This window comes from Pempheris klunzingeri, chromosome 2 (assembly GCF_042242105.1).
Source record: "Pempheris klunzingeri isolate RE-2024b chromosome 2, fPemKlu1.hap1, whole genome shotgun sequence".
NCBI lineage: Eukaryota > Metazoa > Chordata > Actinopteri > Acropomatiformes > Pempheridae > Pempheris > Pempheris klunzingeri.
The window spans coordinates 29,939,209-29,956,598 of record NC_092013.1 but is presented as its reverse complement, the minus strand read 5'-3'; the positions used below and the strand labels follow the sequence as shown (position 1 = coordinate 29,956,598).

The 17,390-nt window shown below is 46.4% G+C and overlaps 1 protein-coding gene across 1 annotated transcript in view; it reads right to left on the bottom strand.

Annotated features, from left to right (window-relative positions):
* LOC139218608 (band 4.1-like protein 1) overlaps positions 1 to 17,390 on the bottom strand; it is a 59,001-nt gene that overhangs the window by 3,281 nt on the left and 38,330 nt on the right. Inside the window, exons 5-14 of the mRNA XM_070850248.1 lie at positions 14,988 to 15,030; positions 14,798 to 14,873; positions 14,203 to 14,421; positions 13,709 to 13,796; positions 13,457 to 13,609; positions 12,377 to 12,474; positions 12,022 to 12,197; positions 11,050 to 11,288; positions 8,362 to 8,511; positions 888 to 1,016 (exon numbers count right to left, since the gene is read on the bottom strand). Of these exons, the coding sequence (XP_070706349.1) occupies positions 888 to 1,016; positions 8,362 to 8,511; positions 11,050 to 11,288; positions 12,022 to 12,197; positions 12,377 to 12,474; positions 13,457 to 13,609; positions 13,709 to 13,796; positions 14,203 to 14,421; positions 14,798 to 14,873; positions 14,988 to 15,030 (1,371 nt within the window). The remainder of the gene's footprint in view (positions 1 to 887; positions 1,017 to 8,361; positions 8,512 to 11,049; positions 11,289 to 12,021; positions 12,198 to 12,376; positions 12,475 to 13,456; positions 13,610 to 13,708; positions 13,797 to 14,202; positions 14,422 to 14,797; positions 14,874 to 14,987; positions 15,031 to 17,390) is intronic.

Genomic DNA, 17,390 nt, shown 5'->3' with positions numbered 1-17,390 from the left:
CCTGCGGTGCACACACACACACACACACACACACACACACATAAACGCACACACACTCACACGCACAAACTGTGTCCTACTCTGACATCGTAGAAAATTCGACTCCAAACTGATCTGGCACTTCAAAGGCACCCTCTCAACATGATCGCCTGGATTCATCCACACCATTAGCTGAATGGCTAAAGAGCCCAGCAATGATTACATTTTAATAAGGCACCTGTGGGACGGCCAGCCAGCACTCAAGTCTTTGCTTCCGGAGATGAATAGGATTCACACCTGCTTTCATCATCCTCATTAATACTCTGTCAATACTTTAATCACTCCATAATGATGCTATTATGTCATCCCTGTCTGGGGAAAATGGCCTCCCTCCTCTGAAGCCCAAAGAAAAGGCTTCCTCCGCTAATCATGATCATCTCCACGGCTCTGCGGAAATAAGAAATGCTTTGTTCGGTCTATTTGTTGGATGACTGAAGTCACTGATCCTGGGATGAGCGTTTCCCTCACCTGCCCTATCTACCAACACTGCAGCTTCAAGTGTATCAGCAACAATGTAGAAAATATGACACGAAGAAAAGGAAGAAGAGCCTCAGAGAAAGAACTGGGTGAATTCAAGCTGGCCAAAATGAAAAAAAAAATATTGAAACACATATGAAAGAAATATCTGGAGATTTTCGCAAACAGCCTTATTCTTGCCATGAGTTAGACTGATACTCTGAAGGCAAGGAAGCCCGCCTAAATCATGTATGGTGACACACACGGCAAATAAAGAAGGAGTCACTGAGGCAGCAGATGTCTGACTTCACAGCAATGCAACGGCACAGCAGTTTCTTTAGGTTTTATTCAGGTTCATTTACGTCGCTTGTGTTCTTCTGTTGCTGCTTTACCTGCTGTGAGACACTCGTGACGTTGGGGTGGATCTCGGATCCGTTCGTATGTGTTTCCGTCTTGGTGTCAGCCTTCTTCAGCATATGGGCCATGCTCACAGCACTGGGGTCTTTCTTTGCCACGGGAGGCTGTGTGAAACACAAACAGTAACGTCAAACAACATCAAACAGTCTATTCACGGCGAGATCCCCGAAGGGCCTCGGGGAAACGCCACGTTGCTTATGAGCAGCGCACTTTTCACAATAAAGCATTCAAACGCTGAAATGTCATTTTTTACTGGATTGTTTCAGCTTGATGGCAACATGCAAATGATGAGGCAGCAGCAGGGGAAACAAAGAAACACTGACACAACTGATAAAAATAAAATGGGTGAAAAATTCACAAATGATACACGAACAAAGAGAATCAAACCTTTTGAACAGAATTAAACATGAACAAAATTCAGACAAAAAGGGAAATGGTCCAACAACCACTACAAAAAAACTTTAAAGCCTGCAGGTAGTAATGGCACCACGTCCAGCCGGGCAGGTGAATCCAGTGGGTGGTGATGATGATGAAGGGTGAATACATGTATCTGTCTACCTCGTGATGTGCCCCCTCCTCAGGAGGCTTCTCCTCCATGGGGGACTTGTCCCGAGAACCCATTAGACGGGCAGAGTAGAACCTGGAGGTCTCCTCAAAGTCCTCCCGGCCCACCTCGGACTGTCGCTCCCTCTCCCCCAGCTCCGACATGCCCTTAGAGAAGTCCTCCATGCCGGAGTGGAGGTCCATGATGACGGTGAAGTCGACCTCGGCCTCCAGGCTGGACGTGGAGCTGACCGTCATGCTGGAACACTTGCGCTCAATGCCCAGGTGGGTTTCCCTCATGCAGGCCACCGTGTCCCGCTCCTGCTCCTCCTCTGAGGTAACACTTGGCTGGGGCCTCCTGTCCCCGAGCTCCTTCTGGGGCGGGTACAGACACAGGGTCACCACTCTGAGGTTACACAACTGCAGACGGATGATGACATGGGATGGGATGGAGGTGTCCTCCTGATGTTTGAGGGCGGCTTGTTTACTGGGAGTCATGGAGCACCAAAAAACCAAGCCACTGTACATGCAGTGTTTGTACGTGCATCATAGGGCGTACAGTCACAAAGGGGGGGGGGTTCTCTGATTTACAACAGCAGCTTCAAACAAAATATCTCTAATGATAATGACTTATCAACAAAGCAAAGAATGGAAAAAAAAGTTATAAGTGGTCTGATAAGTTCAGTATTTAAAAGTACTGAGTTAAGTATTAGAAATGATTATGGCATTGAAACGTACGATGTCTGTGAACACAGCTTTTCTTTTAAATATGCAATAACTATTAAAAAAAACAAGGCAAACTGCAGTAACTACCGTCAGTTATTGCATTCATTTCATTTGAAGTGTTAACTGGAGACAAACAGCAGGACACATAGCAAAACACAGATTCATTAAATCACTGGAACAAATGTAAATAATCAAATCAAGTTTGTTTCATTTCCTTAAACTAGGTCAAAACGAGAGAGCCAAAAGAACTCATTTAGCTGGTAGATCCTGCAGTTTCTCTGAGCCTCCAATGAACATTAGTTTATCCAAGATAGAACCTACATAAAACCTACAAAATGAAAATCCTGGACTAAGATTCTAAGAGGAAAAGAATCAAAAACTAAAAAAGCGTGAGCTGGTGGCATTACAGCCTCAACCATCTGTTCAGAAGCTTCCCAGTCAGCGTAACAACTCAAGTTAGTCTCAGCTTCATAGTTTCTGTAGTCACTACTCTGACTTTGTGGGCAACACGCCTCTAAAATAAAACCAGTGGAACAAACAACAGTTTGGTTGAACTGACGAGGGGTCCGAAGGGCTCAGAACAGCCCTGCTCAACAAGCCAACACGAAACACTCGCTAATTAGTTCACAGTAAAACTAGATCATTCCTGCCACAGCTGGGCACCAACCCCCACATTCAATTCAACTCTGATCACGCTGATGGATGAGGGCAGCCAGTGAAAAGTAACACACTTCATCCTCTCGCTAGCTTTTGGCAGTTATTTGTATATCAGGGGAGACGGGTGCTGTCTGTCAGTAGGCGTGCAGTTACCCCAGAGGGGGCGGGATGATGGGTGGAACATGTGAAGGTGGCTTTAAATACAAATGAATAACCTTAAAATCAGCAAACGGCTCTTCGTAAATGGCAGGAGTACAGACGGGCTCCTGCATGGGGAAGCAGAGGGAAGAGCAGAGAGAGCATCTGAAGGTTAGCATGGGCTGGAGGCCGGCACACAGACACACATCCTGCAGCAGAGCTTGACTGGAGCCTGAAAATATGAGCTCAGTGTGTCCTGAGCACAAAATGTTTCAGTCCAAACCTAAACTGGGATCCTGGTGTACGACTCAGCGACACTCCAAATCTGAATATAGCCACACTTTTCATAGTAGCTAATAATTGTGTATTTTGATGACTTTTAAATGACTCAAACCCAAGTTTAGGTGAGAAATTCAGCCAGACCCAATCTAAGCCCACTGGCTCTGTTCAGATCCAGTCAGGTCCAAATGGATTCAGGCGCAAATTTCAAGCACTGCCCTTCGGTAACACAGCATACAGTTCAGAGGACAGAAAAGAGGTGAGCTTACTGCAACAAAAACAGCATCTACAGCCAGGTTTGTCTGTTAGAATTAGCAGAGGCAGGAAAAGAGAATCATGCAGTCATGCAGCCAGTCATTGACCAACTGAGAAAGTGTTGCAACACTACACACCTTGAATTTCAACAAGGGGGCATTCGAATGGAGTCAGATAATTGTTAAATGTTCAATAAAAGGTGCCAGGGTGCAGTTCAAAGCCTGTCAAAATGAGTGTGTGCGTGTGTGTGTGTGTGTGTGTGTGTGTGAGTGCGTCCACATATTTGGAGGAGCACCTAATATTTTCCCACACTCCCCGGGTTCAATCTGATCTTGATATGATTGTCGCTCGCCAGCGAGAGCTACGCAACACCTCTTCTCATGCCTATTTAATCCAGTATATGCAAGAGCTCGACTCAGATGAAAAGGTGGGGAATGATGAAAGCTGTCATGTCTATTCACTTCGAATTCCTTTCATTCCAGTGCCAAACACGTGCAAGCTCCTAATGATACCAACAGTGAAATGAAAGCAGCAAATCTGACTGAGCTGTGGTGTCTGGCTGCTCACTGCCCGCCGGGTTCCACACTGAGAGGGACCAATGTGTGAATGACTCCGCTGGGCTTTCTATCCAGGTGGGGTGGAGGAGAATAATAATGATTTATCATCACCAATCTGAGGGATCGAGGCACATTTTGTGAATTCTGTGATGCAAATTTATCAGTTTGATGTAGTTTCTAAATCATTTGTGCGCAAACCAATTCTATACTCCATTTAAGAGGTAATATCTGTCTGCAGCAAAACAGTGGATGGCAGTGCTTTTCACCCCTTCTTCCTCAAATGGGTGATTAAATTTGCAACATTAGAATGCAATAAATGGTTTGTTTTGCATTTCCAGTTTGAAAATGGCACGGTGATGTGCAAAAATCATCAGAGCGATGATAATGTGGAAGCCTTTCTTTCCTCGTCACCCTGTGACAGAGAACAACGTGAGCTGGAAAGAAATTTGAGGCTCACAAGTTAGAGATGGCGAAGACAAACAAGACAACCAAAACATTAGATATTGATTTTTGTCTTTTTTTTTTTTTTTTTAACGTTCACAGCCAGTGGTGAGCTGTACAGATTTGCCGGACAGTGTGGTGCATGTTGAGGGCGATGGGAGGGGATAATTGGGATATTGCCACATGGGAAAATGTCCAAACTTTCTCATTGGTTTTTGCCACAAGACGGAGCAACAGTACCGCTCCGCCTGCTCTTCGTACAGGCACCAACTGGTAAGATGGATGAGTGTTGTCAAGTCACTGAAAACGTAGAAAAAAGAAATGGCGTGCGAGGCTGTCTGAAGCTCATGCGATGCTTTATTTCCAATGACTGAATAGCAGATGCCAAGCAGAGTTACCGAGTGTCTCTTCTTGGCTGCGTCCAGGCTCGGCTCCCTGCCGGCATTTCGGCTGTTCCGCAGTATTAGTCCGGACTCCCTGGCCTTCTGTGTTTTCACTGGCGGGGCAGGGGGGGCCATTTTGGGAAGCGCTGAAATCTTTGAGCCGAACGAGTGGCTCTCTGCAGCTCCTCTACCAGACTGATGGCTCTCATTAGGATGTTCTGTTTTAGCGACGGCCTCCAGGTCTGCTGCCAGCCCTGGATGGAAGGTGGAGACGTCAGTCCAGTTGAGGTCTGAGGGTCCCTCCGGAGAGCCAACCGACCAGCGGTACTCTCTTCTGATGAGCCGCGACGGCTCGTCCAGTCCTGCCCTGTCTCTTTCATCTTTGCACGCTATGCTCTTTGACCGCTCCGGCTTGAGAGGGACGATCCTGGTGATTTCCGACTGGTAGCTGCTGCCTGACAGCCGGTGGACGGACGTCCTCTGACTCCGGTCTCCCAAGAAACCCTCGATATCCTCGGCCCCAGAACTACTGATCTTCCTCTCATGAGTCCTGACCTGCCGCAGTTTCACCTCTGCTAGCTCTTTGTTGTCGATGAGGCCCTTCCCCCGCACCTTCATCACACCCTCCCCTTTAACACCTGCCAATGAACTTTCATGTTCTGCCTTTCCGGGTCCGTTCACTGAGCCTAAATCGATATCTGCCGGCCCGGCCTCATTCCCTTTCCTCTGTGCCTGCTGCGGTCCTTCGGTGGAGACCTCCCTGCTCTCTCCTGATGACATATCGCCCTGTTTGCTATCTTTAAAGGCCCTGACAGACTGATCCTTTCCTGATCCCTGATCATCTTTCGTCATCACCACTGGGGCTGGTTCACAATGATTTCCTGTTTTGGGGTGTTTCTCTGAACTGTTGTCTGAGTCTGAGCCCTCATTTTCCTCTCCCGTGGAATCACTGCCTCCTTTCCCGTAGATGAGCTCAGCAGGCATTCCCAGGTTTAAGCTCTGGGGTCTCCTCTTTTTCCTTGGCTTAGAAGCTGTGCGGTCCTTTGTCAGGTGGGATCCCGGGACCACGTCACTGTTTGCCTCAGGGTCTGAGGCTTGAGAGGGTTTATTCTGAGATTTGTCTTGAAACGAGTCTGCATGCTCAGACAACTGAATCACAAAACGACTTTTGTTAGTGGGCCGAGGCTCAGAGCATTCGTCTGCCTCTCTGGACGATTTGCTTGATAGAAATTCATCAATATGGCTTTTCATTTCTTTCCTGTCATACCCTGTTACCTCTTTATGGATCATCTTGGTAACGTCTATCTCTTTTTCCAGCTCCTTTTTCTCCCATGAGGCATCAGATGTGAGAGATTTGTTCTTTTCTTCTGCCTTCCAGTCATGGTCCTGTTGATAAGTGTCTTGTTTTTCAATCAATACCCACTCCTCAGAGCCCTACATGTTGGTATAGATTAAACACAGTTAGACATGCAGAACAAAGCTGCTGCATACAGTCAAATCTGCACAATCATTCTACACATGTCATCACAGACGAGGGAGCAAACTGTGCCTCTGGCACACGGAGAAGTTACGGTAAACATGAATTTGCATTCAGGGATTCACTGACCAGCATAACACGCTATTTTCTAAAATAGATGAGTGATAAGAATACACGGTAGGCAGCGCCCTTCCCCAAACCACAAAAGCTACGAATAGTCTTAACTAATTGTGTCATGGAAGAGGAAGAGTGAGAGATGTGCAACCTCAGGTGAAGTCACCAGAGTCTTCTGGACGAAACCCTCAACAGAAAGGCTGTTGACAGGGTCCTTTCCCGCCGCTCGGCCCCCCAACTGGCCGACACGAGGCAGAGGAGAGAGTTTGAAAGAGAAGGAAGAACAGTTAGTGCTCAGACTCCAGGTGAGGGGGTGAATTAGTAAGATGCACGGTAAACCATTTCATGCAAAAGGGAGAAAATGTGAAAGGCAGAGAGAATCAGTGCAACCAGGGCTTAACAGAGTCACTTTTTGAAACTTTTAATGAACTTCTAACTAAAACATGCAATCCCGTGTACCTGACAGCCACCAGATCCACATAACCAAATCAGCCGATATTTGCAATGCAAATATTTTTTGTGTAACTACATCAAAGAGTTGAGTTCGACTGAATCTCTTGGAAGCAGCCAAGAGCACAGAGACTTTTCCAGCCCTCGACTGTCAGTCAAACAGAACATAGCCCCCCCCACCACACACACACACACACACACACACACACACACACAAACGGCATTTTACCTGGAATGAGACACACAGCAGATTACTTTTTGTGCTGCAGACAACATTTGACATCCTATGGAGATGATCTGATCATCCCTGATGGGAGCTGAGAGATTGTCTGAAGACAACTTAGGCACCGTCAAAGACAGAGCTGTCCTCTCTGCAGGACGGACTCCGATCTCACTGCTCGATCTTCTAAGGCCTAATTAACTAAATGTGATCAAAGCTTGTGAGCGTTCGTGAACTGGCACAAAGGAAACTGTGCCACTGTTAGGCAATCAGGAACAAAAAAAAAAGATGACTGATAATTATTTCTCAAGTGCCTCACATTGAGCAAATCTCAAAAAGCATCTTGAAACTAATCTCATCAAGATGCTTCCTTCTCAGCTACTTGTCAGTCATCTTCAAGTGCCTCTGAGATATTGTCAGAATTATTCTAGCAAACCAGAGAGAGGCAGACTGCACTTCATTATACTACATATACTTCTTAAAATAAACTGCAGACTTTTAAGCTTGTTCCTGTGTGTCTTTGCACAGGAGACGTATGTTTGAACAGCCTGTAGGAAAAACATTAAATAACCATAACTACCTCCACTAATCACACTACTGTGCTTATTTTTACAGACATACCGGTACAGTACGTCTTCAGGCTTGAATAATTCAACGGCAATAAAAAGAGCATACAAAGAACTTGCCAAACAAGGCTCTCTGTGTGACAGAAATACGGTCGATTTTACGTCAAAGACAGCAGCAACAGGAGGAATTCAACGTGACAGCAGCCAGACAGGAACATCAATGTCCTCTAAAGGTGCAGTCTGCAGGAAGCTCAGCTGAGCCAGCTTCATTGGCTTAGAATGAGCCTTTCTATCTGCAATGGGAGCAGATTCTCTCCCACAGAGTCCACCATGATGCACCGCTATGTGTCTACAGCAGCCCAGAAGAGACAAACAGGACCTTTCTATGCTGAAGTGGCAGTGAATGCAGCGGTTGGGAGACAAAGAGGGAAAATGAAGAGGAAGAGTGTGTTGTGAGAAGTTTGAGAACCAAAATTTGGACAAATGGAGCATCACACTTATTATTTAGCACCTTACCACTAGATGACACTAAATCCTACAAACTGCACCTTTAATGGAATGTCAAGTATCTGGGGCAGCTGGATTTGATATATTGACAATAGGGGACCCCCCCCCACCCCTACTAGCCTGAGCCCCCACTCACAGCCTTCTTCTCCGGTGTGCCGGTTGGGGAGGTGGCTGACAGATGCTTCTCCCGGTTTATCAGCTTGCTGTTGGGCTCCCTCAGGGTTCTCTTCAGCTCGTTGATACTGGCCTGGTGCTTCAGCAAGACGTCCTGCGACTTATCCAGGAACTGGAGGAGAACAGGTGAAACATGAGACGGACAGAGCAGAGGGCACAGCATCCTGTTGAGCAGCAGCACTCACATCAACACACCTGATGAACATGACTTACACAAAGGGGGGGGGGGGGGGGGTGATGTGACGCGCTCACGCCTGTGTTAACTAGAGAGGAATGCTAATGTTTTACTTCTGTGTGCTGTGGGGCATGGAGGGAGATGACATTTCTACTGAAGCTCACAGAAAACAATAATCGGAACATGTAAATTAGTTTTTAACATTCAAATGAACACAAGCGTCGAGGCACTCACTGCAAACAGGACGAGTGAAGAAATGAACAACCTTGTTGGGTATTAAAAGTTTGCTTTTGTTGGGTCTAACTCACACTGCTGAGGCCTCATGTTAACTTCAGATAACATTGGGAGCGTGTTTAGCTCAGACCGAGGGCTGTGGATGCTGTGGATATCGTCCTTCATCGTTTCCTATCACTTCACAGCTAGTGTGAACAGGTGAGCGATCTCAGCAGATCGACCTGTTTCTGTGTTCAAATGGGCACCTGCTCTCTGTTTTAGGACAGACATGATTAAATCCAGTGTTTCCCAACCTTTTGGCTTGTGACAAAGGAAGTGCTTAGTTGGGGCACCTTTTAGATCTATGTGGTTTGTTGGCAGTTCCACCAAACGTTTGGAGGCACTTCCTAAACTTCTCACATGAATTCATTTAAATAACGAGGTCAAAGGCGGTCTGAATCTCAGGAAAGCAAAAAGTAAACCCAAATTTATGAACGAGCCCTCAGATGGATCTCGTGACCCCTCCCCAGACTGGGGGCCACTGGACGAACTGTATACAAAGTGCTTAAAACTAGCCTCAACGGTACCAGCTACAGTGACTTACACACTAGCATCAGCACTAACCACAGAATGATGTCACATGTGTATGAAGTGTCTGCAGCACCGTAGGGGAGGAACAATGTGTATTTATTCACATTTTGTTTTCCAGGCAAATTATTGATTATGAAGAACTAAAGAGAAGCTAAAATAAAAAATGTCTGGGTACAATGTTCACATTAAAGTGTACATGACCTCCATGACCTTCGATGGCTACAAACTCCAGTGTTTGTTTATAGCGAACTAGCGTTCAGCCGCATTTTACAACTTTTACAGGTGCTGCTTAACAGACTGCATGAAAGCAGGCAAAGTCAATAAAGTCAATGGAGGAGATAAGCAGAGGCCCATAGATCCACACCGGGCCGCTCATGGTATCTATTTTTTACTGGAGACTTTCAAGCTACAACTTGAAAGTATTCAAAAACATCCTTCGGTCCAGAGCAGGAGATGCAGGCAAATCTCGATCGCTAGAAACCCCCCAAAGACTAGAGGTGCAGAGGAACAGCGACACACACGACAAAAGGCACAAGGGCTAAAGACAGGAACGTGTACCTCCTGTTTGTGGCGAGGAGTGGCCTCCTGGTCCAACTGAGAGAGCTGAGTTGGGGCAGGAGAATGGGTGAGCACAGGGGGGGGTCAGATGTGAAGAGTGCAGGGTCAGAGAGTGCAGGAACAAGGTCGGGTGCAGAGACAGGATGGTAGAAGGTGAGTCAGTAAGAGGACAGACAGACAGGCAGACAGACAGACTGCAGCGCTGCAGCTACCATGCCAAGACAAATTTGGAAAATACATCCCAGAAGACATTTGGAATTGAACAGATACTGACAAATGGTAAATATACCATCAGTATAGGAGTGGTGGGTTTTATAGCTACCGTCGCTGCTCTTATTGATTTCAGAATCAAGGCGGGTGCTGTTTCCTAAAGCTTTGTAGCAGGTCAGATTGTGAAAATTCATTGTGCTAATCACTGTCTGTCAAATGTTTGCTGGGATGCTTAACTATGACAGACACGTCCAGAGACAACCTCTGCAGCATCACTTGCAGCACAGCTTTTTTCTATGGTAACAGTGTTGACAGCGGAGGACAGGCAGAGACAATGAGCTACAATTAGACAGAAATACTACGAAATAATGATGGATGGATGGAGACAGGTGTACAGTCAGACAGGGACCAAATCACCAGACACCAAATACCTCCTGTTTACTGTCAACTGGTGACCCAGCCTCCTCCTTATCGCCAGCAAGAGTTAAAAAAAGAAAAAGCATGTTAGCAACAGAGGGCTAGGCTTGAATTTCTCAGCATAATGAGGAAGGGTTAAAAACTGTAAAGCTGACAGTGGGATTTCTGAGCAGTGCAGTGTAAGCATATAAGCCTGAGTGAATAGGAGTGAAAGGAGAAGAGTTAGTAAAAGCTAAATCCACTAAAGCCACCACAGTGTTATGCCCCTACTGGATTAGCCTCAATTGGCCTGAGAAGCTTGTACAGCACATATTTACATGAGCACCCCTGCAGTCCATACCGTCTCCCTGCACCGAGGCCGCAGTTGTCTTCAGACTGCTCAAAGCTCTTTACATTTGGGCCGTCCGTGATTTAAACATGAAAGAATCGACTTTAACACAATGGAAATTCATAAAAAGTCCCGACTGGTCTGGACACCTTTCCTACCATGATCTCTTTCTTTTTGCTCGGAGTGACTTCTCCGTCCTGGTCTTCGTTCTCCTCCGTCTGCTGGGCCGGTTCTTGGTCCCTGTCCTCCTCGTCCTGCTCCATGCTGGGCTCCAGCTCGGTCTCCTGCTCGTCCATGGAGGGGCTGTGGAGGCGACGCTGCTCGCTGACGCTGCGGTGGGACAGGCCATCGTGGTTCTCACACATGGCTGACACCGGCCGTGAGAACTCTGGTAACGCTGGTAACAAGAGGTGGATTATTACAGGTGGCAAGTCAGAGTTCAGCCGATGATGGATTCTAAAGCAGTGGTTTGACCATTTCGTTAAAGGTCCGCCTCAGAGACTTTCTGTCCACTGCTGGCTTGGAGCTTAATTCACATCTGTTTCTCAGATCAGAGTTTTTATCCCCTTGTCAGGTGGTATGGTTGATGAATTAACAGTACAGTACAGTAGCCTGTCCCCCGCAGCACGCTGTCATACAGAGGGAAACATGGAGGCTTCTGAAGTCAGTGTTTCATTTAGAAGTTGATGTGCAGTGGAAGCCAGCAGATGATAACAAGGACAAGGAGAAAAAGAGTCACATTTTTAACTCTCTCCTTCTGTTACGGGACATGTGGATACGGAGCCGGAGCCGTGGGAACGGGGCATTAATGGCTTCACAGAAACACATTTCATAATTTCAGCTGTCTTCCATGTTTGTATTCACAGAGTAACTTCAGCCAGCGCAGCATCTGATGACTGTCTATCTAGTCACATGACTGAAGTCAAATTGCAAGAAATCCAACCTGCATCTGTTTCAGGACCTCGTATGGAAGCGTCCCAAATCAGAGTTGAAAACAAAATCGTGCTGTTCTGAATGAAACCGATCTGCCTACTCTGGTCTAGTAGCCAAAGCTGCAACGTTGGAGCTGAACACAAGTTAAAAACACTCAGTAGATCCTCCATAAACACATCTACTGTTGTGGCTCTCACCTCCATCCATGCTCCTGGACAGCAGGTACCTCTTGCTGGTGGAGCGTTCAAAGTGCGGAGCAGGCCGGTCTATGAGAGCGCTCGCCTGTCTGGTTTGAGCCTGAGTCCTTCCGCTGTATCGAAACTTTGAACCCATCACCAAGAAGCCCTTAGGAGGAGGCTCTGGAGACACCAGCCTGTGAGAACAAAGTATAAAGATGCAGTACGTTCAGCTGTAGGAGAGGCTGCTCTATGCTTCAAAAGGCATTGTACAGGAAATGAGTGTGACTGCCCCTGATGAAGCTGTGTGCATGGAAGTGTTTTGTTTGCCTTGATAGAAACTGAACAGGAACCTTCCAAAGAAGCTGATTCTTACCGGAAGAAGGTGTGATGCTCAATGCAGACCTTCCACAGCTTCTTGGCAGCTCTGTGGTTCGGAAGCTTAAACCCAATTGTACTTTCAAACTGTTCATACTGCAGCGGAGAGAGGAGAGGGAGACGGAGAGGGGTGTGAAGAGGGGGGTAAGGCTCCAGATGTGTTTACCCTCAGTACTGCTCAGTGGACTTAAGTTAAGTTAAGTTAAGCAACCAAACATTTTCATAAAAAATCTGCAAATATACATTTCATACTTGCGTGACCAATCAATGAGGCAGTCTTTGCTGACTAGACAAAAACAGCAGATCAAGGCAGTGGAAGAATAATATCCAATGTTCAGACTCTGGGCGCAAATAGGAGGAACTATTTCATGGCTCTATATTTACACCCTTTATCCCTCTATTCTGGCTGTGGCTGCAGCTGCAGCGGCTCTGTTAAAGGGGCTCTTTATTTGGCTTGACCACAGGCTCACTGTGTGGCTCTGTCACTTGACTGGGCCTGGCCCAGACAGCCTGTCACACTGAGGCTCAGCATGGAGGATAAGCTGTAGCGCCACACAGCAGAACTGAGGAGGGCCACAACATACACCCTGACCGTGCAAAGGAGCAAAACTGAAGGTATGAAGTGGAGGATTTTACAGGCGTCTGCTCAGCACAGCTGACCCCTAAGAGCTGTATCACTCTTCTTCACCAACTCTACACAAGAGAGCAAATATATGAAGATTTCCCAAAACAACAAACTATTGCTTTAAAGCAGTAATCCAGTGATTTAGCGTTGCATTTTGACTGTAGTATCCATGTAGCATCCATGTTGTTTCCACATTATGAACACACCATCCGGGGAGCACCTGAATGCGCCATGACACTCCTTTCAAACGCCACATCCACAGGCTCTAAACTATTATAAATGTGCAGTTTGCAGTTGGCATCACTATGACATCACTCGAGTCCTCCAAAGCTACACGAGACATTAATTAACGTGGCGTGTTGAGTGGCACTACCCGTGACTGATACACAAACTTTCACTGATGTGTAAAATTGACGGAGTACCCCTTTGATTATCCTTGAGCATGCTGCATACCTCTCCAGGTCGTATCTTGATGTAGAAGTTGCTCCTCTTGTAGGAGATCTTGAGGATCTTTGGCCAGGCGAAGCGGTTTATCCTGAGCCTATCGCGGTAAATCAGCAGGCCGTTGGCACAGACACCCAACATTATATCAATCCCTTCAGAATCCTACAGCGAGCAGGGGACGCCAGAGAGGCAGACTGATTACTGAATGCATCCTTGAAATTCACTTTCATGCAAATTAAAGTGACTTTGCAAACAGCCGACCTTTGCGTGGTGGAGGTCCACCCCATACATGGACAGTTTCTTTGCATTCTCCAGGAAGTTAATTTCAGCCTCTGCTGGAGTCATCCCCCTGTGGGCAGAACAACAGTAATATCTGTAACCAACAACAACAAGCCTTTTAAATAATAAACCCATAATCTTGCACAGTGGGAGCTGAATTATCTTGGTAATATGCTTGATATCTTCAACTCTAAATTCCTCCCATCCACCCCCCCGGGCATTTTATTTGGGCGTATGCCAGACAGCGATGCCAAATCAGAGCGTGGTGAAGACCCTCTAACTGAGAAAGTGTTCTCACACCGGTGAGACTCGCGCTGTGTACATGTCAGTGACAGATGGTGCAGTAATGTGACGGCATCTCTCAGCCATATGCATGACGGAGTGTTTCCACACAACGGAAAACTCATCAGCGAATCATCCCACGACACTTGTGAACGGATCAGAGTCTGATTTAAACATGCGTGTGCATCCAGTACTTGTAGTTTCGATGGAGCTCCATCACCCTCTCCTCCAGCTCGCGAGTCTGATTGGGGGCAAAGCGGAAATCGCTGACGTAGTCGGAGCCGTGGTCATCCTGGTCGTAGTCCCCCAGCTCTGCCTGAACGGAGTAGGAGCCCAGGAGGGCGTGAGTGACGAACGAGCACGGCAGTCGACCTGACAGCATGTCATCCCTCAGCTGCAGACACAGGTAGTATCTGTCAGAGGAGACAAAGGGGAGGAGAGGAGGGTGTTGTTCGTCAAACAAGGCCGAGCCAAGACAAGCTCCAACAAGTATTCAGCGTAGTTAATCCATGGCAGTTAGTAGCATTCCAGGTCTAATCCTCCAAAAAGGAGAGAGGGATTTGTTTTGCTTTGACAGCAGGGCAAACACGCCATGGAAATTGTTACAATACTTTGAAGTAAACACATCTTTAGAATAATTATAAAAAATAATACATCACACGCAGAACTGACATGTGCAATCTCTCCTCTGATTAACTCTGAAGAGCGTCTGACACACAGCCAGAGGAGTGACAACTGTTGATAGAGTGTGTGTGTGTGTGTGTGTGTGTGTGTGTGTGTGTTTCTTACCTGGTAATATCCTCGGTGAGCTGTGAGGGATCTGGAGGGTAGAACTTGACAGAGAAGGCAAAGTGCCACGGAGAGTCTGAGGAGAAATTACAAATTACCACAGAACTTATGCCAGCAAATCTTATATCACGACTTTACTAATAGATTATTAAAACATTTATCGTCTTGGCGACTTGGAGAAGACACTCACTGCGCATCTGCTTCTTGATCTCCTTAGAGGGGTCCAACCAGTTCTGAAGGACAGAAGGCAGAATTCACACAGGGCAGAATGGAAACACGGCTAATGCACATCCCAGTGTCACATTTTGCTCTAATTGCCATCAGTGCTCCTAATGAAAGCCTTTCCATATGGTTAAATAAAGAGAGTTAAGCCCCCCTCCCCCCACTGAGCCGCTCAAATGTGCACAGAGCACATTTAATTCAAGCATCTGTTTCTTCACTGCGTTGATTTCACTGCCAGCCAGTTCTCTATCTGATCTCCTCACATCCCAGCGTGCAGTGACCCGCTTCGCCTACAGGGGCAACGTTTCTCATTCGGTTGCTTGAGCATCTCATCAGCGGTGCAGTGTTCACTGGCTCACTGGTAACAGGGGCTGTAAATCATGCTGTTTAGAGGCATGGGGACACACACACATACCACCTATCTGCTTTCCCAAATGAACTGATTGGTGGACAGTTAATGCTGAGTGCCATTCAGCTGTGATCGGCCATCATATGTGAAGTGGTCAAAACTTTATTGTGAGACCAACACGTTTCAGTTTGTGGCCTCGATGTGCATCTGTACCTCTCTAGTGCGCCGTACTTTGAAACCCCTATAAAACTATGCTGCTATGGATGTACATTTATTACGTTTAGATTCTGAAAAGTTAAGATGAAATGAAAAGAGAAGCAGCAATGAGATACATCAAATAAACATAAGGGATCTGGATATTTTGAGGAAATCATATTACCATAAAAACCCATTAATTGGAGCATTAGAGAAGCCCTAAGTGACCCTAATGAAGTTGAAACACGTTGGACTTCTCAGACTTTTTACCTGTCACCGTGCCCCTCGAGAGAAATCTCCCCAACTAACCGACCAACAGAATGACGCATTGCCCCCCAGTGAGCCATTAAAATTCTGTTAAAACAATTCAATAAAGCTAAAAATATTCTTTAAAAAAGTCCCAGCAGACATAGAAGTCTGCTCACTTACAGGTACGGGGGTTCATATCATGTGGTACTTGCACATAAACACAAACAGGTGTCTGAAGCACGCACGGCATGCATGCTGCCTCTGGTGTGATCTTCACTAACTTGAATAGCACACAGCAGCTGCTTATTAATGCTGACAGTGTTTTTGGCAGCTGGTATCACATCAGTCAGAGTGGAATCAGGAACATGAAAGGTTGATACAGCAAAGTGCAATCCTGAGGCCATGTTGGGAAAACTCAAGCATCTCAGGCAATTTGAACTGTGCCTTCACAAACACACACACACATAGTCACAAATACACATCTCCTCCAGTGTTTAATCAGGCTGCTAAAGACTTTAATGAGCCGCAGGCATTTATCGTCCCCCTGCATCTATCTTATATCAGCCAAGGCCAAAGAGCACTCAATTAGTAAGGTGCTCTCTGCTGCTTTGCTTTTCTCTGCAGAAAAGCAGGAAGAACTTTTAATCACTGGCTGTTCGAGGCTTTCTCTACTCTTGCTTTCGCAACCTTATTTCAAAAAGTAATCACATGTAATAAATGCTTTCCCAGAAGGTGAAGATTAAAACCTGGTTCCCCCCACTCAAACACAGAAAGGACATCTGAAATGACATTTCAGTTCTCAGGATTATTTGGTCTACCAATCAGCGATGACCCCCGACAGTGGGCTCTCGCTGCGCTCCGACAAGCCCGTCTTTGATGAGCCTGTCATACTGATCTTATCTGTAGCCTTACCTACACTCAGATAGAGTCAAATATTTGAACTTAAAGCCTGTTTACCGCGCGAACGCCCCATCTGACCTATCGCTGTGGGCCGAGATCAGGCTCGCTCCAAAGCCTCAGCCGCCAGACACGCGTCAAGTCCCGACATGTGAGCTGACAATGATGGTGACAGAGGATATGCTCCAGATGTTAAAAGGACTTAGCATTGTCATCTTTCCTATCTTCAAAAGGCAGGAGGTTCCTCTGTAGCCTGTTGCACAGTCACACGCCTGCCCTTCGGGAGGCTCACATCAATCAAAACCCGCATCTGACATGTGAGCCGACAGCGAGGACCCCTCACTTCAGTGTCAATTATTCCATGATAATAGGCCCGGTCTGTGCATCCTAAGTCTGCACGGATCAGAGGCAAACACATATTCGGACCTTCTGCTTGAATGTCAAAATGATCTGTGGGCTGATTGGAGTTTAATTTATGTACACGTTTATCAGAGGCAGAAATAATTAAGCCTCAGAGGACAGAAGCAAAGAAGCAGAGAAAAACAGGACTTCTGATGAAATAAAGACAAAACTATGAAAAGAACAATGTATCCAGTTAGGATTCATGTTGATCTTTGTAGAAAGTCATGTCAATGAGTAATCAGGACACTGTCCTAAGGAGAAATGGAGTCAACCCACAGA